Below are 20,926 nucleotides of genomic sequence, written 5' to 3' on the forward strand. Positions count from 1 at the left end.
AATATGAACCCACGAGATCTCATCCTTGACTTAGACAACGTTAATGAGATAAATAAAAGAACTTCCACGTATTTAATACAGTTTAGCTACTGGCATGCACGGAAAAGGGTGCCTTTATTCCATTTAGTGTTTGCATATATCTACACTTATGAAGATACAGTAGAATGTATTATCATTAAAATAACAGTACGAGTAAAAGCCATGGTGGAAATGTTAAATGGTGGACATCTTATTTTTTTAAAGTGTAATTAACCTTCAATATTTACTCTAAAAGCAAAGGAAGAACAGAAGTATCAACAGAATCCAAACTGGTGTCGTAGAGTCAAGGACTTTTTTTTACAAGTAGAATCATGTATCACAGCAATTTCTTTAGTCAATCGAGGTTCAGTCCTCTGTGCACAAAGTGCATCCCTGAATAGTTTTCAACACAACACATATGTAGTTTCCATTTTAAGTTAGGAGGCAGAGAAATGCCACTAATGTGTTTTATAAACCAGGACAAATATAAAGTTAGAGGTCAATGCACACACACCGAAATAGGTTTCTCTAAATGGTGCTGTATTGAACCTCTAAATGGAAATGTTAAGTGGTTCTTTGCTGTTGTCAGATCATCATGAAAATATGACTGTACAAATAAAAACTTATTTTTTTTTTTAAATCAGGGAAGTGTTACACAGGCCATTGCACAAACCATGCAAGGTGAGTTTCACAGAACAACTGAATAACTTTGTTTTTAGCTAGCAGCTAATGAAGCTAACAGTGCAAACAAAGGCAACAGTGCTCACAGAGCTACAGTATTAACCGTGGGGGGTTATGATTTAAATAAGGACTTTACAAGTGTTCGTACAGTTGATTTACCTAAAACTTACCATTTGACTGAGCACTTTAAAGAGTCCTTGTTCATGTTGGTTACAAATTTAAGTAAATATTACTACTCACCTGGAAAACAGTCAAAGTGGATCTTGGAAGTTCTTGGAGAAATAAAAATTCAAACATTTGCAAAACCTTGACAACTGCTGGCAACTTTTGTGATACAATCAAAAGCTCTAAAAGAGAATAGTCCTTTGTGCAAATAGTTTTGTCAACTATTTGTAAATACTAACGGAACCAACTTTGATCTGACAAATTGATGTTTTGAGAAAATAAAGTTGGAATAAAACCTGATTTGACGTTTCCTTGGTTTCTTCTCTTTACAAGTTAGTACTAGTGCGAAAATCAGACTTTAATTTCAGTATTCATACTATTTGGACCACTAGAAAAGCAGGAGGTGTAGGCAGCAATTCAGGGGTCTTGAACCAGGCTTAGTTAGTATCATTCCAAAAACAGCTGGATGATCAATGACAAACGCTGAGTCCGCTCATTAATTATGAGTTTAGTTTTGTCAAAACTTCAAACAAAGATTTTTAATCACTTCAGCGATGTCGTTAAGTGACACCAGACACTTTTGGTCAGTTATTTATCGTCAGTATCTGCAGACACATCACAAGTATGACGCATGACGACATGACCATGCAGGTGATCACCTTTAAAATTGAATTTCTCCTAACCATCCAGCTGGCTCACCCTCTTCATAAAAGGCTTCAGCTGAACAAGAGGAAAAGAGAAAGATGAGAACATACAGACACTAATAACGGCTGAAAGCACTGAAATAGGAAATATTTATGAAAACAAAGTAAAATACTGACATTCATTCGAAGACGATGTTTGTATGTTGGCACCATTACACATGCGGTGTTGACTGTTGTCTTACAGATGTATAAAGTAAATGTTACACAAGTCCAGTCAGTGTGTGTGAGAACAGTTCTTTGGTATTTTATAACACTGTCAACCAGCTCATAGTACATGCAGCAGATTAAATAAATCAACATGAAACATCATGTAGCCGACAACAAAACATAAACTTCATATCCAGCACATCATGCTGTAAACACGTACAATAATGCCTGAAGTCTTTGCAAATATCATTTTCAAATATTTTATAAACAAAAATCATGAGCATGAAGTGGTTCATAAGCATCGCTAGATTAGATTAGTGTATCTGAATAGGAAGCAACTGTAGCTTCCAGTCAAAGAGGCAACAACATGCTTTACAATTTCGGCAAGAGTGGCAAGCACATTCAAACGCATCACAACATGCTCACCAGCTTCTATTGTCTACAGTAAATCAGAACAATAATTCTTAAATCAATCATTTAAAACGTAATTGTCTGTATTGTTATACAGAGTGAGGTTATAAAAAAAATGAAGGGGTGGGGTTTATCATTTTGTTTTCATAGTTTTTCTGAAAGTCAACAGTAGATGGCAGCAAAGTAAAAACTAAATACTGAGAGAGAAACTCACCAGATTCTTTGGTTTTATCCATTCAAGAATCAATAAAAAACTGCCCATGAAAGTAAACCGAATGGTAAGAGTTTAAAAAAAGAATGAGCAAATTGTTGACATGTGCATAAAACACATACACATGAAAGAAAAAAAGATATGTCAAGAGCACATATGCATAGTCAAAAGAAAACCTGTCTGGTGGTCAGCGTTAACATGAGAGCTGGCTTTTTAATGTGACAGTTTACTGCTGCGCCAACGAGGCTGATCCCAAAGATAAAGTGCATCAAGTTAGTCAGTCATAACCTGAGTTAAGCAATTTTAACCGCAGGGTCAATTTTCCAAGACAGGTCGTAAAAAGTTCTACAGCAAAGATGATATCAGCAGTATCAAGTGCACTGACTTTGGCCTGTTTTGTTTTCATTCTAACTACCTTAAATCTATTTGTTTACCTTATTCTAAGTGTGCAAATTATGTACAGTTTCCACATCAAACCCACTGCAAAAATAATTGGTGCAGCTTTCATTGACCCCTGTGGTAATTTGCAAAAAAGTTGCATGAGCAACCTACAGTGTCTCTTCTTTGACTGATGCACGAGTACATCCAAGACACAGAGCAGTATCATCAAAAACAAAAAGGAAAGTAAAACAATACAAAAGGTGCTTGTGCACGGCTACAAATGGTATTATGACAAGAACTCTCCTGCTAATGTGCACCCCAGCTACATGTTTATTGGCATTTGCAGTCAAATATTAACAGCTGGAGTCTGCTGAGTGTCTAGAGGAGCCTGTGCCTTATATGCTCCTGCAGCCACAGCAGTAGAGCCTGTAGAGAGCTGGGCCCATCAGGCACAGCCTCTGAGTACATCTGCAGCAGTACCTCTTGTAGAACAAGCAGCAGGGGCAAGCTCATACTCAGTAGCTCATACAGGAACGCATAGTCTTGGGCATTGTCCCTCAGGTGGCCGGCGAGGGCCTGTGCTGTACTACGCACACGATGGGACAGATACCCGGGGGCGTTACACACAGCACGAATCACACTCAGGGGCCGGCTCAGGTGTTTCCTCATGAACGAGCTGCAGATACCTGCTGAAGATCGACTCTCCAGGTCTGCTGTGCTGCTGGACTCCAAGCTCTGTGCATCATCAACACATAGCTCCTGAGCTCCAGCTCCAGAAAGATCCTAAAGACAGACGACAGAGGAGTTCAATATCTCACAGTAAATATTGCTAGAATAAGATGGATACTTTTAGAAATGCAAAGTACTCACTGAGCGCAGAGAAAAAGCCCTCTGTAGGTTTGTCCCATTGTTGCGTTGATCAAAATGAAGTTTGCAGTACAATTTTCCTGTAAGATTACAGCAAAGTGTCAGTACAAAGTAGATTTATTAGTAAAATCTGGATTCAGATTCAGAGAGATGATATCGGATGACACATACCCTGTTCAGAGTCGAAGGCATGTGCTCCCTGTCGCAGGGCAGAGCTGCAGGTGGAACAGCGGAAACATTCCCTGTGGAAGTAGAGCCCCTCGGCACAGACCCTCTCCACCATATAAACACGCCTCTCGCATGAGTGACACTTGTCACCCGACGGGGGGAACGCCCTTCGTACTGAGCCGCCCTGGGAAACAGAGTACAGGCAGAGTGATGAGCACTAATGTAAAAAAACACTGACCTCAATCCTTCAGATAGCATTTACCACTACGTAAACCCAGGCAATTAAATACTTAAATCATAAACAGAAGCTCACCTAAACGGCACATTCATGAAGATGGAATATACAAACTCTCTTTACAATTTGTGTCACAAAAACAAATTCCTCCAAACATTCCTTCATCAGAAAGCCTTTGTGAATATTGAATATGTTTAATCTAGTTTTATTTCTGCACTTTTAACTCTTAACCTGTAGTCTACATACCTGGTTTTCTTTGCTAGCAAGTAGACTTTCAGTTTCTTTTTCCAAGTTCAAGATTAAACGTTCATGTTGAATATTCTTTACAGGTCACATGGCTTTTGCCAGAAACTCTTCGTTGCATTAGTTACACTTGGAGGTGTTGGCGTGTGTAGAAACACAGGTGGTATTACATGCAGGAAGAGTGAGAATGTGACAAGATGAGGAACACACAGCTGTTTCAATGAATGCTTTTCTTGTCAGTGTCACCTCCTTGTTTTAATATCATCTTGGGGATGTTTTGAGTGACAGTTGAGGTGATGGTGAGGTCCATGAGACTCTGTGTCTGGGGTCATTTTCAGGGAGGGGGACTGTTGTCTTCCCCTTAAAGTCTACAGCCTCAGACTCATTTGCAACAGCTCACTAATCCTAACACTGGGTACCAGGAGTTGTTCTTTTATATTGAATTGTAACATCTGGCTGTTGAGTTAGAGCAGGCTGTTTGGGTTGGGTGGAGCCGAGGAACACACAAAGTGCCATCACAAGAACGCACGCTTCTCTTCTGTGAGGACTACTGGTAATTAAAAGCACACTGGGCAGAAACAGCAGTTAAAAGCAAATCTCTCATGCAAAGCAGCAGTCCTAACGCATAAATATGTCCATTATAATTAAGAAAGTACATGACAACAATGTAAATCTTGGGCTTTGATGCTTGTTTTTAAGCTGTTTTAGAACGGGCCCTCTGCGTGCTGCCTTTAGGATGACCAAGATATGTTGAGCCTTCACAGCTGAAACAAATATTACATCATGCACATGACCTCTTTTTGCCAGATTATTAGGTACACCGAGATAAAACTAAGCTAGTCTAATAGTACAACAGATTTAAATTCATCAAGTTGTTAAGTGTTCAGCGTTTGTTGCAGCGTCTGCATCACACGTCTGCATGTCTGCATCACACGATACACTTGCTGTAAAGCCTCGTAAAGGGGAGAAGAGATGCAGATTCAGGAATGAATTCTCTGTAGGTTCAACAATATGAGGCCCTTTGACCCCTATCACATTGTTTTAATGTTGGCATTTGATACATTGTTATTATAAAATATAATATAGTCACTTTAAGTGTCACCTTAATGAAAAAAAGTCATTGCATTATTATGACAGAATTTCCTGCATCTAGACATATGAAAGTGTACATAAAATATATGTTGTACAAAATAAAGGACGAGGGAGAAAATTGGCTGCATGCATCACTGGTGATGCCAATCATGACATGTCTGCACATGCAAATACACACACACACACACACACACACACACACACACACACACACACACACACACACACACACACACACACACACACACACACACACACACACACACACACACACACACACACACACACACACACACACACACACACACACACACACACACACACACACAGTGAAGGGCAGGTAGTGCAAAAGACAAGGCCAGGGTGGGGTCACACACCAAGCTTGAGATAGTCACCTTGAGTTCAGCAGAGCTGTCTGATGAGAACAACCCACTAAGGTGAACAGCTTTTTCCTTTATACTCTTTGAGTGAAACTCTCTAGCCTGTTGTGTCTGAGCTTTTTTCTGCAGGATGACACAGGATAAAAAGAAAAGCCATGAGTCTGGCCTCCTCAGTACAGTGAGACACATTCTCCCACTAACAAATGGAGCTTTCTGTGTCTAGACATAATTAGGCAGACTAATAACCATTTGATACGCAGTGCACGGTTAAATGATGAAAGACCTTTCTGTTCTGCTTTCCCAATAAGAAGCAGGATTTGACAGCTAAGTGTGTAGACTATTGTTGGGACAAGAACAATAGCGTCGGTGTGTGGAAAGAAAGCTACCTTATTACGTTAATTTCACACCCCACTTGATGTGGTTACTCATGCTGTACTGGAGCAGAAAACCGAGACAGCCACAAAGACTTGGCACAGAAATCAGAGACAAGTACGTCGGTTCAGCCAAAAAAATATAGACATTAATAAATGCCATAGTGAAGTATGGAGTCGTCAAGGCCAAAATACAAAGCACATCAATTAAAAGGATAATCATAAAATGTAAGATCATTTGAAAAGCCTTATGAACAAAGTTGGATTATCTACACACTGATAATACAGGGGTGGACAAAATTCCCCTTTTCACTTTGTTGGAGTTAAAGGATCAATACTCTCATGTCAGCACGTACAGTATGGAGCCAGAGCCAGAGAGAGATTAGACTAGTTTACACAGACTAATCACCTCCTGGCTCCTGCTCTGTACTTAACACACAGACAGCAGTATCTTATCATCTAACTCTCGGCAAGAAAGTGTATAAGCAAATTTCCCAAAAATGCCAAACTATTCCTTTAATTATAATTACAAACACTGTTAGCCTACATACAGTATAAGCCAGTTAGCAGCTTTTTGTCAGCTATAAAAGAAGCATAACAACCTGCACATGAAAGAAAGGTGAAACAAACAGAGCAAAGACAGATGATTTGTGTGGAAATTGCAGGTGCATCTGTCAAGAAAACTGAAAATGTTTCAATATGCAAGAATACACAGAAGTCCCATAAACGACCATGTAAAAACACAGACAAGCTGCAATGACAAAGAGGAGCAGTGGTCACAAAAATAACCCTTTTTTATGGCAGGTTTTTCCAATAGTGAATTAGTAGAAATTTATTTTGATTGTTTTCATTATTTTAAGAAGATCCAGGTGAAACTGGATGAGATGCTTCAATATTTCACACATCACCACTGTTCTCAACAAAAAAAAAAACTCACTAATTGATTTGATAAGGAAAGCTATTTTGCAGATCTAAGCCAAGACAGGCAGCTTTTTGGCAAATCTGAAAAATCAAAATAGCTTATTGGCAGACCTGTAAGCCAGCGCCTGCAGCCCGGTCCTGGCCGACCTGTTCCACACAGACTCTGACTGGCCAGTAATCCGCCTATGTGCCTGTCTCAGCTCTTGGCCAGGTCTGTAGGCCTGCTCTTGCCATTTTCGTCAGGCTGGATAATTAAGGGGCTGCCTTCACCCTCTGCCTACACATTACACAAGCCTAAATGTATAATCAGGGTATGATATACAATCAACATTCACTCGGGGGCATTTTTGGGGATCAGGTCATGCAACAATCACAAGGGTTTGAAAAGAGAACAGAGAAGAAGTTAAATATATGAAGGAGGAGATAGTTGATAGACAGATAGTGATCACCTCAGAGACGTGTTCGTCCACCTCCCTGAGGCGCTGCAGCACTCTTGACATGAAATGGATTGCTGACTGGCAGGAGGGAGAAGAAGCAGGGGGGTCTGCACTCTCCGGCTGAGGCTGGGGCTTCGTCTCAGCGTGCGTCCGATCAACATGTCTGAGCTTCACTACTGAAAATGGGTGCAGGGACTCAGGCTGGAGCTGAGGTTTGGGCAGAGTCTTTGGAGGCAGGCGCACTAAGTGATCTGCTGCTTTTCTGATACTGACCTCAAACTGTGGACGGATAATATACAGTAGTGCACATGTGAGCTGTGGTTTAGCTCCTCATCAAGCAACCAAACTGTGAGACATGAATTCACTTAAAGGCTGTAGAACCACGCAGGTGGTTTTGTTTTAGCCCATTAACTACAAATCATCAAAGCGCTTTACAATGCTGCCAAATATTTTCAAAGCTATTTTTTTGCAATTCTTTTTTAGGCGTTAGTCATGCCAGCACAGCATTAACAATTTATTCTGTCTGCTTCATGTTTTGCCAGAGTTATGTATCATCAAATGGTAATCAAGCAGGTTGTTTTTAAAACCTTCTTTTAAGGGAAGTCAAGAACTGAAGGGGCAGTCTGACATCTGAGACCTTGGAGTCTACAACCAATAGCTACATTTAACTCAGATTGAATGCGAATTATTTTGAGTTTTAAAAAAGTAACTTTGTACTGCTGTCCAAATATTAGCCGTAACTTTATTTCCAAAAGAGGTAGTTTGCATTGTTTACTTGATTAAGTACATATATAACTGTATTTATTTGAGTTTTCATTCTTATTTAGTTTCTGGTGTGAAATGAGGGTCCGAGTCAGTCGAGACTGCAGAATGTAAAACCACCAGTAAAGTTGTTTACAGGAGAAACGGAAACTCCTAATTTAGGCAAATTATATCATTTCAGCATAACATGGGTTGTTTATGTGTACAGTACACACACTGTATATAGTACAGTGTGTACACATAAACATGACATACATGTCTGTGTGTGTGTGTGTGTGTGTGTGTGTGTGTGTGTGTGTGTGTGTGTGTGTGTGTGTGCGCATGCACGCATGTGTGTATGTTTGATTGACTTTTCTCATTTATTTGAAGCTTTACAGACGGTCACTAGTTTTAAAGACTGTCCTGATGCCTTTGATTACTGTTTGTACAGTTTGTGTGTCTAAACTGCCGTCTAGCAGCTCCAGACTACCTGCATCTCAGGAGGAGGTTTAGGTGGGATCGGAGGCCTGAGTTTAATGTGCAGACCCTCAGCCAGGTCAAGAGTTTGAAGCGGGGAGGACTCCTCACAGTCTGACTGAGATTTTGCAGGAAGGTTAGGAAGACCGTTAATAAAAAAGGCACAGAAATAGAAAAGGCTGAAAAGAATGAATGCTGGAAAAAACAGACAAGAATAGACTTTGTAGAATTAGCAAAAGGAAAGTTTTGTCAGATTAAAACCGCAGACTGCTGTCAGAGCTCCAGCTCACAACAAGTTTAAAACATATTCATGATCCATGAAAAAGGCAAATAGCCCTTTTTAACTATATTCATGAAGAAAAGATGTACAAAGTATTTTGTCTGTCGATAAATAAAAACATATATACAGTATATTCACACATATGAACTTAATTACAGGACAACAATGAAAACCATAACTATAGTACAGTAAATAAATTTATTTTTTTATCTATGGGGCTAAAACACAGTTGTGTATTTGTACCTGTTTTCTCCGGACGGTGTGGCTTTGTGTGCTTTCAAACTTGGCCAGCAACTGAGTAGCCATTGAGCGCACTTTGTTTTCCTTGGGCTCTCGGTCCTCTTGCACTGCAGAGCCATTACTCGACAGATTGGTGGCCTAACGAGAGTCGGGACAACAGACAAGATCCTACATCAAGATCAACAGAATTTTCTTCTACATGTTAAGTTTGAAATTACAAGTAGGTAGTTAAACAACAAACCTCCTCCAGATAACTGCAGAATTTCCGCCTCCTTTTGTAAATGGGATCTGTACCGTCCGACTTCTGTTCATCCTGTAAAGCACAAGGAAAGACTGAATATCCAACGGTCAAAGGAAGGGGAGCTTCAAGCCAAAAATGACATCTAACAATGACATGCTGTATGTATATAGAAAGAGTCCCATATGAACTGGAAATAAAAACATTGGGGGTCAGAGAGAATCAACTTTTTGTATTTAGTACATCATATCGAAACATTTCAGTGTGGAGTTACCTTCGGTACCCGTTTCCTGGGCAGAGCCAGGTTGAGCACATTATTATTACTTCTCACTTCCTTAGATGGATAATCTTCATTGTTTTCATCCACTCCTCTGGAACCTGCAGTAAAACATGTGGCTGCATTAGAGTTTTCATACTTTCCACAGGTTACAGCCATAAATGTCAGATAATATCAATGAACAATGTCCATGTAGATTAGGAAAGTCATATAAGTGGTCTGGAAAAAAAGAGAGTTACTGCATTTGTGAAGAGCAATGTTCCACCAAAAAAAAAAAAAAAAACCATAGGCCCTGATCACACAGAGACGCATCGCTACAGACGCGGCCACTTCAAAGCTTATTGAATCACTCAGCTGTATGTCAGAGAAAGGTGAATGGCTGGCCGACGTTAAATAGAACAAAGTATACTGTAGGTAAGCATTAAATATCCTTTCAGTAGAGACAGGCAGTGATGGATGTTTTAATGTCGTCAAGACTCCCAGACTACAGAAGTCCACTCTGGTACAGACACACATTCCTCTCATACCATACCATCACCATACTTGACTAATAGGACTGCACAACACACACATTTTTAGAAGAAACCAAATGGAATTTGATACATTCTCTCTCACTGGAATTTTGGTTTTCTAAACATTTTAATCATAGAATACATTGAAGAAGATGAAGACCAGAAATAGAGAAGATAAGACGACTACAGAGTTGATTACAATACAGTAGAGTAGAGTAGAGAACAGTAGAGCAGACTACCTGAGGCAGGTAGGGGTGTGCCACGCAACAGCTCGTAGAACTTGGACAGGTAGGTGATCATCCTGGTCTTATCCAACTCCTGATCAGGACTCAGCTCCTTCACAGATGTGAATGATCCGATCCCAAATTCACGCTCACTGATGTCAAAAGCCAGCTGGAGGTTTGCAGAGTGGTCTTCCTCGATTAATGAGTCAAAATCTCTGATGGAAAAAGACAGTAATGGTGGCTCGAGTAAGAGGAAGGTAATAAAAACAGATTCTGAGTACATACTGTATGTCATAGTTACTGTTTCAGCCACAGTAGGGTTTACATTTTGATTGTGAAACCATTTACCTCCGTCTATTTCTGGTTTGCATTTCCACTGATCATTCTGCCATGCATACATAATGATATTAATTCAATTAGATTTTCTTTTAACATATGTTCACTTCTTATTTGTTTCTAAAATGCAGACTTTCCAGTATCATGACCAGCAGAATTTCCCTGAATAATGAGGCAGGAATGTAACAGTGAGGTTTGAAGGGCTGAGATTCTTTAAAGGATTATTTCTTGACTTCCATTTCATGTAGGCGTCAGGTGACTGATGTTGGGCAGAGTGTAAGATAATATGCACACTGATATGAAAAGAGTTGAGGTAAGCACAATGGAATGACTTTATACTGAAACTTAACTTACTCAATCTATTTTAAGCCCTGCAGAAGAACTTGTTTCTCATATTGCAGGAGAAAATGGCTGCAAATTACTCGGCAGAAAAACCCAGCTCTGACGTCTTTACCTACACAGACGGTGTGCAGACACCATCAGAGATAATGTAAAGAGGGGGGCAGTAACCTAGCAGCAGCACACACAGGCGTTGGTGTTATTCTGTAAGTGCAGAGGCTTGCTCTTTCTCCCTTTCTTTCTTTTCTACGAACCTGCTCAACTCTCTGCAGCCTGCTCTGCTGACAGGCATGCATATGGAGGAGGGAAGGGGAAAAATGCCAGTAGTTCCTGGAAACTCACAGGACCACATGAAATTGTAGTGGCATGTGGCGAGGTATGAAGGCAATAATTAAAGAGTGAGAGGATATAATTAGATCTGTAAATGTACTAATCTACAGTTGCATTGGCTAATTCCATGCCGTGCAAGGCAGTCTAACTCTAAAAAGTGGAAACTAATGCACGGTTTCTGTTTTTTTAGGGAAGATTTTGTCCCAAAAGTTGGTGATAAAGTACACCAAGTCCCACATGAGTTGTTTTTCTCCATGGCTCCAGATAAACAGATAGGAAGGACCATTATTTAGAATTAAAAGACTACTCAATAATATTTTTGGAGGATCCACATTAATAAAAAGGTACTGAAATAGCCAGTATTTATTTCAGTTTAGTTGGTAATCTCACTTAATAAATGGCCTTGGTAAAAACGTGTGAAATGTACACACCTGCCCTCTAAAAACTCCTCTGTTTGCACTCTGTACTACCAGCTAGGTTTACGCAAAAGACAGCTATGTATGAAGTCTTCTTCACATCTATCAGCACGTTAAACAGGGTTGAGTGTTTTAGTTATGAGGTAGAGAACACACATTGATAAAAGAGTTGCTCTCATGTCGAACATAGTTAACACACCCATAAGAAATAAATTCCTCACAACTAGATGTTACGAAAAACAACAACACATTTGTCAATGTGAATGCATGTCTGGGTTTAATACTGTAAAGAGATAAGATGATGTTAACAGGTTTTCGATGGAAAGATGCAGCGTTGCAGGCTGCTAGTGATTTCATTTGACGTGTGTTACGTACATCAGCTGGGGTTTGAAGCTGTGGATGAGGGCGCAGAGAGCGATACCGCTTTTCCAAGAAGACGTCAAGTCTGTTATCGTCACATTCCTGTAGCCCTCGGTCTGTTTCTGGCACCAGGTAAGCAGCCTCGCCGGTCTGATCTCCGACTCTACAACAGAAACATGGCTAGTTAGACTTTTCAAAAAAAACACAGCAGTTCTTTCTCAAATAACTTCTGACATTAATTTATGCTGTGTTAGAAAATCTAGACCCTCAGAGAGGCTGAAGAGGATATGATGCCACAAGCATGAACCAACACATGGCGTGCCAGTAAATAAGGTCATGACAGATGTGGTGCTGAGGTATGCACACATCTTTGTCATTTCTGTCTGGACATGTACTTCCTCGCAGCCTTTGATGACTCGAGAGTTATTTCAGTTGAACAGCTTAGTTCAGCATATAGAGCTTCTGTGTTACTGTTAGTAAGTATATATTTTTTAATACAAACACAGGGTCCTTTTTAAACATCCCTGTTTAAAAAGGACCCTGTGTTTGACCCTTGCTCTTCAAAAACTTGAAGAGCAAGATAACTGTGTTGGACACCCGGTGGCTCTTCTTTAAAAGCTTTCTCTGTTGACCATATGAGGATCCGTTCAAAGTAACAGAAGAGTGGAAACCCTAATCAATCAGTCAGATTCTACTTAATAATATAAAGAAAGGTCAGCAAATCTGTGCTTTGAACTACAGATCCTGTCTAGTTAGATTTACCTCGTCTGCAGAGATTGACAGGCCGACGTATGGTAGCAGCACGCTCCAGAGAGCAGGAATTCAGCTCTTTGCTGATGAACAAGTGACGCACCTGAAACAGGAAGGGAAAGGAAAACGTTTACAAACAAGAAATTCAAGACGTTGTGTATATGTGATTAAAAATGGATGGATAGATGTTAGGAAGAGTGTTATGTTGCCACAGTGAGTACTCCCTCTCACCTGGTGCGGCCTGACACAAGAGGAGTTGAGGTTGGGGTATCGCGTCCCAGGGTCTATGGTGTACTGATCAAAGTTTTTGGCAATGTTTTCAGTTGTAGTCTGTGGAAGTAGCCTGTAAATACTCTCCCTATAGAAACACAAAGAAACAAGATACATGGTGTTATTTCCAACGGTATCAGATGACGTAAATATGCAAACACGCACTTTTATATTTCTAAGACATAAAATGTGTGTGTGTGTGTGTGTGTGTGTACCTCTCTGCCAGCACTTCCAGAGCTGTCCGACCCTGAGCCCAGCGGTTTACCATCCAGGCTGTGTCAAAGGCAGCCAGGAAGCCTCTGGCGCAACCCGTGCCCATGGGCCAGAAGGGCTGCACAGGAACACATAATGTGTATATTATTATAATTGTGTGTCAGCGTATGAGAGGAGACAAAACAACATCAACATCTACATACTTTAAAGCAACAAAATCATTATTGCAAATATTGTGATCAGACTGAAAATCAATTAGCAGCACTAAATATTGTTAGGCATCATATGCTAATATGATTTTGAGACTGTTGACGTTCTTTGTTTTTTAATTTGTCAGGCAAAACAACAGAGACAGACATTACTTATTATACATTGAATGTCCCTCTACAGCATCTACAGCAAAACATGTCTTTGTGTAACAAAACAGATTGTGGAACAGCTTCTTTTCCTAGACAGTCAAGCTCCTCAACATTGTGCTAGATTCTTACACTCACCTGAACTGAACTCACACTGGAAAAAAAGACATTAAGTGCTTATAATCTGTTTAAAAGAATCCACGCTGCCACGAGGAGAACACGCAAACTCCACACCCCTCTTGCTGTGAGGCGACAGTGCTAGCCACCAAACCACCGTGCAGATTTCTTGAAATGAAATGGAATATTTAGGCCTTTCAAGATAAAAAGAGATCTTGAAATAAGCTGGGGAAACTAACTTTGAGCTATATTTCATTAGGAAGTGTTTTATGTCATAATAAGCCTGTGATGCCCAAAAGTAGTATTTTTTCATTTAATAACATATTCAAAATGCGCTGTCTAAAAATATACATCTCACTGAAATATTACTCGTTAGTCAATTGTGTCTTATATTAAGTGTTATCAGATATTTTAACTAGTAATTAGACAAATATACTTGGTGAGATTTTGAGTTTTACAGTGCTATTGATGTCTTGCCCTTCTTTACCTCTAGTAGACTGTCGCCAACCAGTGCTACCAGCAGCTGGTGTCCAGATCTCTCCCTGACCAGAGCAGCGTTCTCAGAGGCGTACATGCTTGTGAAGTCAAACATTGCTACATCTGGCTGCCCGCAGTGGTTAATGGCAAAATCCAGCGTGGGAAGTTGGTAGTTGGTGCCAAAGTCAGCAGCCTCTCGGGCGTAGCAAAGAAGAGCTTCCTGGTTGACATTTTGACTGCTCAGCAGCATCTGGGTGTCTATGTAATCCTGTTGAACAGAAGCATGACCGTCAGGAGAAGTTCACACCGACTAAGTCTGAGCTCACCAAGATTATTTTCTTTATGATCTGCTCCCTTTGAGAGTTTTCTAGTAATGCTAAAGCTAAATCATTTTTATTATCTTACACATTTACACATACAAAGGGGCTTTTATGAGTACAGATTGTGGACACAATACACTGAAATGAATACAACTAGCCTGGCTGTAGACCACTGAAGTGCTAACCCACATCAACCATTTTGAAGATTCAAAGAGAATAAGTCTGATTATCAGGTTGTATCTAATCAAGACTAATGCAATCATTGGCTGCCATGCTATTTATCTCCCAACCTAAAGAGATGAAGGGCTGTTGCATTTGATTGCATTATTGATTCGTTGTTATTATGATAAAATTAACAAAACTACGGTTAAAAAAATACGACTGTGAAAAAAGGACACTACGGATCCCTGAACCCATGTTCTGCTTACATTAATGACGACTCCCTTGTCCAGCAGGCTCTGTTTCTTGGCAGTCATGACAAAGTAATGCGTGTTGTCCTTGTAGTACACAATGTTCTCCAGATCGATACCTGCAACAAATGACATAGTTTGAGAATGACTAGCTAACACCACAGTGAGGCAGTTTGACTGAGCTCCTCTCCCACCTGTCTCCTCTTTAAGATCGAGAAAGAACTTCTGGTTGAAGATGAAGGCCACACCGCTGATCTCTTCTACTTTGGCTTCAGCAGTGGTGTTCCTGTTGATGAAGTTGGCTGTGATGGCTATCGCCAGTTTCCCCCTGAACTCCTTCCTTTTGAAGCCTGGGAGAGAAAAAGACAAAGTCAGATAACGAATGAAACAGAGAATCACGAAACAAAAAAAAAAAAAGAAGGGGCCAAGCAAACCAGTCCAATCTGCTTGTCTGTCAAAACCAAAAGAAATCTAGCCTTAAACCATAATTACATGGCAGTTATTTCTGGATAAGAGGCAGCTGAAGGTAAGCCTTTATATAGCCGAGGGAACAAAAGCCATGGATTGTAAGAAGCACCAGGAATTAAATCCTATCATCAAAGTTAAAAGGCTTTTGCTCAATTAACCTTCAGAACTGCAAGTGTAGTAAAGGTTGTAGAACATCCATACCATACAACAGTCTTTCATTTTGTTCAGAGTTTTTAGAAAGAAATTTCATTTGATTCATATCTTCACAAAATAGGAACAATCGATGCTGCACAATACTGAACCAGGACAATAGCTTTTTTGACAACAGTCTATTTAAAATATTGTGAAAGACAATACAGGGACACAGGAGCAGAATTCAAAGGTTCTTTCAATGTTAACTTTCAATCAAATCAAACAGTAACACCCAGGTTCAACGTTTCACTGCTAGATTTTCAAAATTACATTTTCAAACCAGCAAGAACTCACCAACAATGTCACTAATCTAAAGCTGTACGTGCAGTAAGGAAAAGGAAATGGATTGGTTGCTTACTACAAAGTGATGTATGAGACAGTGAAAGTACTTATTTGGGGCAGAGGTTAAACGGCACAACTCCTACATGATGTCACTGTTTAAAATCTCGGAGGAGCTTTTCCCCTCTCCGTCTCTTCTTTGCAGTGCAGATCTGATTGTATTTAACTCTGCGTTACCGTAGCTAGGCCACAAAGGCTGCTCAAAAGCAGGCTGACTGCAGGGGAAAATCATTTCCCCCAGGCTTCATCATAATTGAAGAATGAGCTAAACAGCTTGTCCTGGCCAAAAATGCCCTTTTTAGGAATAAGCATCTGATGCGAATTGGTTGTTAGATGACAGCATTTTTAGGAGGGAGACCGAAACAGAGGGACAAAGAGTCAAAGAGAGTCCAGCGCTATTGCATCAGCTACTTCACCGAGCCCAAGCTCGCCTCTATTTATGTACATAGTTTGATGAATAACCTTTGCCAGTGGGAGAGATAAATGGCTTCAAACAAGTATAAGTTTACAAAAGGTGATTGTCATTTATAGCTTCACAACAGAAATAATGCAGCACAAGTTGTTCAAAGTGAGAGTCCAGAAACATTATTCAGTAAACAGAAGGTATGCTGGGTATTATCGGAGTCAAGTTAACTCTAAAAAAGGCTTTCTTGCTCCAAGTGATGCTTCAGAGATTTTCACAATAATACAAACACATGAACATGGACAGCCCTTAAAATAAAGTCACATGTACTATACATATTTTAATTAAGTGACATTTAACAGCACAAGGAATTTGAGAGTGACACTAGACTCCAATCCAACCCGGTGCTTTGAATGTTTTTGGTGTGAAAATATGCATTCGCCTCAGAGATTCTTACTTCCTTGACCAGACACAGGTAACTTTATATCCTCAAGTACATCCTTGAGGCATCTTTACTGTTCACCCCTTTTGTTTGCAGGCTTCTCACCTTCCAGAGTATTCCTGCGTCCGTCAGCCCCCACCACGACATCAAACTCAAAGTTAGCCACGGGGTGATCAGCAGGTCGGATTGCAGCCCTCCACCCAAGCCCTGAGAGATGGAGACAAAGACAGAGAAGGATTAAGACACATAATATAAATCCGAGGATTATTTCCTTCGTGTGTTAGTTCAACAATCAGCACGAAGAATGTCAACTGATACAAGCTTGGTACTTTTGCTTAAGGACAGTGTCTCAGTCAAGACAGATGTCAGCAGAGAGAAATATAATGGCACACTTAAACACTGATGATATTGTGTTGCTACGATGCCGGTGAAATGCAGAAAGATTTAGCTTTTCATGAGATGTATTACAAAGGAATGCTGAATGAAAGCCAACTGGATCTGGCCTGCCACCTTGACTAACAAACAAAACATTGTTTCAGATGTAATATTAGTTGTTTGAAGTAGGGCAGTGTGTGTGGCACAGGAGCGTGTGAGACCAGCACAGTAACGGTTTGGCAGTTTGTTGTGTAATATCGCCATGTGGAAAATGCATTCCATGATGTCAAGGGCACAGCTAAGTTCGTCACAGCAGAACAAGAGGGATAAGTCTGTGTCTAAACTTAGGCAAGGCTCTCGCTGTTATCAGTGTAAAGTTATTATAGCTGAGGAGACACCTGACAACAGCATGTAAGTTATTTTCTTCCTGAGAGTCTAAAGCCCATGTGAAGTGCTGAATGTCAGAAAAACATCATTACATGAGAGTTGAAGATATTACCGCTGCATTTTGCTTTAAAAAAGGGAACAATGTTTATTTATTGGTATTAATGTGATAGGTGGGTGCTGTATACAGCAGGCATTTGAACAGTAAAGTGCAAACTTCATCTAAATATGATGAAAAACTAGATCAGTGCCAATGTTTGTCTCCTGTTTATTAGTGGCTGTCAAGGAAATTAAATACTGCAGGTTGAGAAGTCCCTTGCTGCCTCACAAGCAGAGCAGAGCACTAAAATACAATGTGGGAGAGTAAATACAGATCCTCCAGTAAGCTACACAGTATCTGTCTGACAAACTGATCTAGCTTCATCCTGCTGCTCAAATCTCCTTATCTTCCCAAAACTTGCAGATCATAAAACATCTGTCAGCGGGTGAATAAAGCACTGTTGGGTCTATTGTTTGGACGTGTGCAAGGATACCTTCATTTTCCTGATCCTCTGGAGGTTCCAACAGCGACACAAACTCCACATTGATGTGAAACTCCACTGCAACAATCAGAGCGACCTTCAGTAGGACCAGCTGCAGCTTCTGAATGCCTTTTAGACACAGACGCACACATCAGTGTTTCATACAGAGTAAAGTCATTGTATTTAATAATATAATCATTTTCTTTCTTTATTTCCTTCTCTTAGAAGTGGTTTTAGAATCAATCGATCAGCTCCATTTATGGTCCACTGGACTTAACCATGAAAAGCAAAAAAAACAGCAGCGTGCTTTGTTTCTGTAAAGTCAGATACTCACTGATGTGGTCTATGGCCCCTGCGCAGAATTTGCCATAGAACTTTTTGGCCCCGAGGCCCCGTAGGTCATGAATGGTGTAGGGCCAAAGGTGCAGCACGTTGTTCCTGGCGAAGGAGTCCCTCTTCTCAATCACCACCACTTTGGCACCCATCAAAGCGAGCTCGATGGCTGTCCGCAGGCCACACGGGCCTCCTCCGATGATTAAGCACTAAATAAAAGAGAACGACAAATTGACCTCATTACTTACACAAGGCACAGAGACATGAGCTACATCATGGAGTCGTCTATAATCACAGACGGCTCCGACTTTTCCTGCAGAAGAGGCTGAGATGAAAAATGGTTCACTGCTTCCTAGTTTATTAACATGCCAGGGAGCGTTATAACATCTACATACATCATCACAGGAAGCAGCACTTTACTGCCCCTCTGGAGCATTTAGAGGCCAAGTGTCTCACTCAAGGACACTTCAGCAGGATAGACAATGACTCCGAGGATCATTGCAGCCTTAAGATGACTTCTCCAGACCTTCATGTGTGTGCAAGGATTGTTAGTAAAACATAAAGAGAGTTTACACAACCCTGAAGCAGTGCATTCATCAGGACATGGCCAAGAGGAGGAACATCAACCGAAACCATTATTACAACCTTTACATATCTACGGTTCGTTAAAAAATGCATGAAGTCAGTTGGTTGAGGTTACGGCGCCTGTCTGAGAATGTGTGGCTCGAATATGACATCATCCTCTTGAGAGAAAGATGAAAGGACTGACGCATGTGTGCTGGAAAACTCTATCTTCTTTCCTTCTAAACATGTCAAGAGGCATTATAGAGAATTGTGGAGAGAGGAGATGTATGTGTGTGTCTTTATTCTTGTGACATTTAATCCAGAACCAAACCACTTCCGAAGGTTTCCCCTGCTGTGCTGAACAAGGTGGACAGTCTCCTGTCTGGATAGCCTCACCAAAATAGTGCTGAAGTTATCTTTTCTTTCACCTTTTCTATGAAAGACTCCCAACAGCACAAAGAGCTACCACTCTGCCCGACCTCTAAATATTCCCACCAGCATGCACACAGGGGTTTGCAGCATATTTGAACAGGAGGACTCACTTCATGCAATCCTGTGTGTCCACCAACACGATGACACACAGTGAGCATAGTGCGATGAGGGTGCCACCCGCCCATATCCGTTCTGTGAGACAATCACACTGGGGGCTGATACACAGTACCCAGTGTGAGTTCCCAAATGGCTCTCTGCTCCTGTACCAAAAACAAGATGTTTGCGCTTTAGTCACTCCATATTCTCCCTCTGTGGGTGTGTGGTTAAACCTTGTGGTGGCTTCACAGCGGATGTGGGTGATGAGGAACACAGGGTGTCATCATGTGTGGCCTGAGGTTATCAGAAAGAGGTATTTTCAGGTGTGAAACACACACACACAGGTGGTGGAAGCGCTGCCTGGACAAGCCTTCCTGCTGGCTACGTTTTTTTTGTCTCAACAAAAAGGTGAGTAATTGTATTATTTACACCGCCAGAGACAGCGATAGAAGGATGCTGAAAATGTAATTTGCGTGCACAGTACTAACTCAGTTTATTCAGATGTACGTTCACAGTGTGCACATTTTTATGTAAACTGTATTCATCCGTCGATCAGCCATTTGCAGTAACAGGCTGTTTGTTTAAGCCCGTTTCCATGGATATATTATTCCAGATATGAGGCTTTTCCTGACAGCTTGCTCCATATCTGTTGAGTCAGGACACACTAACTTCCTTTCAACTTCCCACTTATGACCTCGCTCTCGTCCCAGCTCCACCTCGCCCTGCTCACATTTGCCCCCCGCCTTATTAATGAACCCTATCTGTCAGTCAGAGTGTCACTGTTTACCTTTTCATCTCAGCTGACAGTGTGGCTAATACAAGCAGCTCTTTAACTATCACAGCATCTTCATTTAGATGTTAGGACACTAGAGCTGCAACTAAACAACAATGTTATCAATTCATCTTTGTTCAACCAACAGTCACAAGCCCATGAATATTTAGTTTACTGTTATATTTAACAAAGAAAATCTGCAAATATTCACATTTGAGAAGCATTGTGCATGAAATATTTTGTAAATGATTTTTCAATGAGTCTTCAAACTTGACTAATCATTTCTGCTCCACAGGGAACACAAACAATACAACACAAGTGTGAAACTGTCTGACAAAGCGTGACAATATCTGATATCTGTGCAGCAAACTGAATCGGGGCTCAACATGGATCCGATGGAGGTGAAAGTTGTCTTCCCTTTAAATTAAATTTGAAATAAAACTAGATATCTTGAATGCACTTCTTTTGTTGACTCAAGATGTTTTACAGT

The 20,926-nt window shown here is 40.6% G+C and overlaps 1 protein-coding gene across 1 annotated transcript in view; it reads right to left on the bottom strand.

Moving 5' to 3' along the window:
- Window positions 1–1,589: 1,589 nt before the first annotated feature.
- Window positions 1,590–20,926, bottom strand: part of mical2a (microtubule associated monooxygenase, calponin and LIM domain containing 2a) — a 31,233-nt gene continuing 11,896 nt past the window's right edge. The window contains exons 3-22 of the mRNA XM_076110308.1: window positions 18,574–18,781; window positions 18,252–18,368; window positions 17,065–17,166; window positions 15,310–15,465; window positions 15,134–15,234; window positions 14,396–14,653; window positions 13,438–13,553; window positions 13,184–13,310; window positions 12,965–13,055; window positions 12,218–12,365; window positions 10,437–10,636; window positions 9,683–9,786; window positions 9,412–9,483; window positions 9,174–9,308; window positions 8,664–8,768; window positions 7,445–7,711; window positions 5,719–5,826; window positions 3,757–3,937; window positions 3,589–3,665; window positions 1,590–3,501 (exon numbers count right to left, since the gene is read on the bottom strand). Of these exons, the coding sequence (XP_075966423.1) occupies window positions 3,097–3,501; window positions 3,589–3,665; window positions 3,757–3,937; window positions 5,719–5,826; window positions 7,445–7,711; window positions 8,664–8,768; window positions 9,174–9,308; window positions 9,412–9,483; window positions 9,683–9,786; window positions 10,437–10,636; window positions 12,218–12,365; window positions 12,965–13,055; window positions 13,184–13,310; window positions 13,438–13,553; window positions 14,396–14,653; window positions 15,134–15,234; window positions 15,310–15,465; window positions 17,065–17,166; window positions 18,252–18,368; window positions 18,574–18,781 (3,078 nt within the window). The 3' untranslated portion in view covers window positions 1,590–3,096. The remainder of the gene's footprint in view (window positions 3,502–3,588; window positions 3,666–3,756; window positions 3,938–5,718; window positions 5,827–7,444; window positions 7,712–8,663; window positions 8,769–9,173; window positions 9,309–9,411; window positions 9,484–9,682; window positions 9,787–10,436; window positions 10,637–12,217; window positions 12,366–12,964; window positions 13,056–13,183; window positions 13,311–13,437; window positions 13,554–14,395; window positions 14,654–15,133; window positions 15,235–15,309; window positions 15,466–17,064; window positions 17,167–18,251; window positions 18,369–18,573; window positions 18,782–20,926) is intronic.

Source organism: Anarhichas minor, unplaced genomic scaffold (assembly GCF_050575085.1).
Source record: "Anarhichas minor isolate MPS153535 unplaced genomic scaffold, ASM5057508v1 ptg000042l, whole genome shotgun sequence".
NCBI classification, from domain to species: domain Eukaryota; kingdom Metazoa; phylum Chordata; class Actinopteri; order Perciformes; family Anarhichadidae; genus Anarhichas; species Anarhichas minor.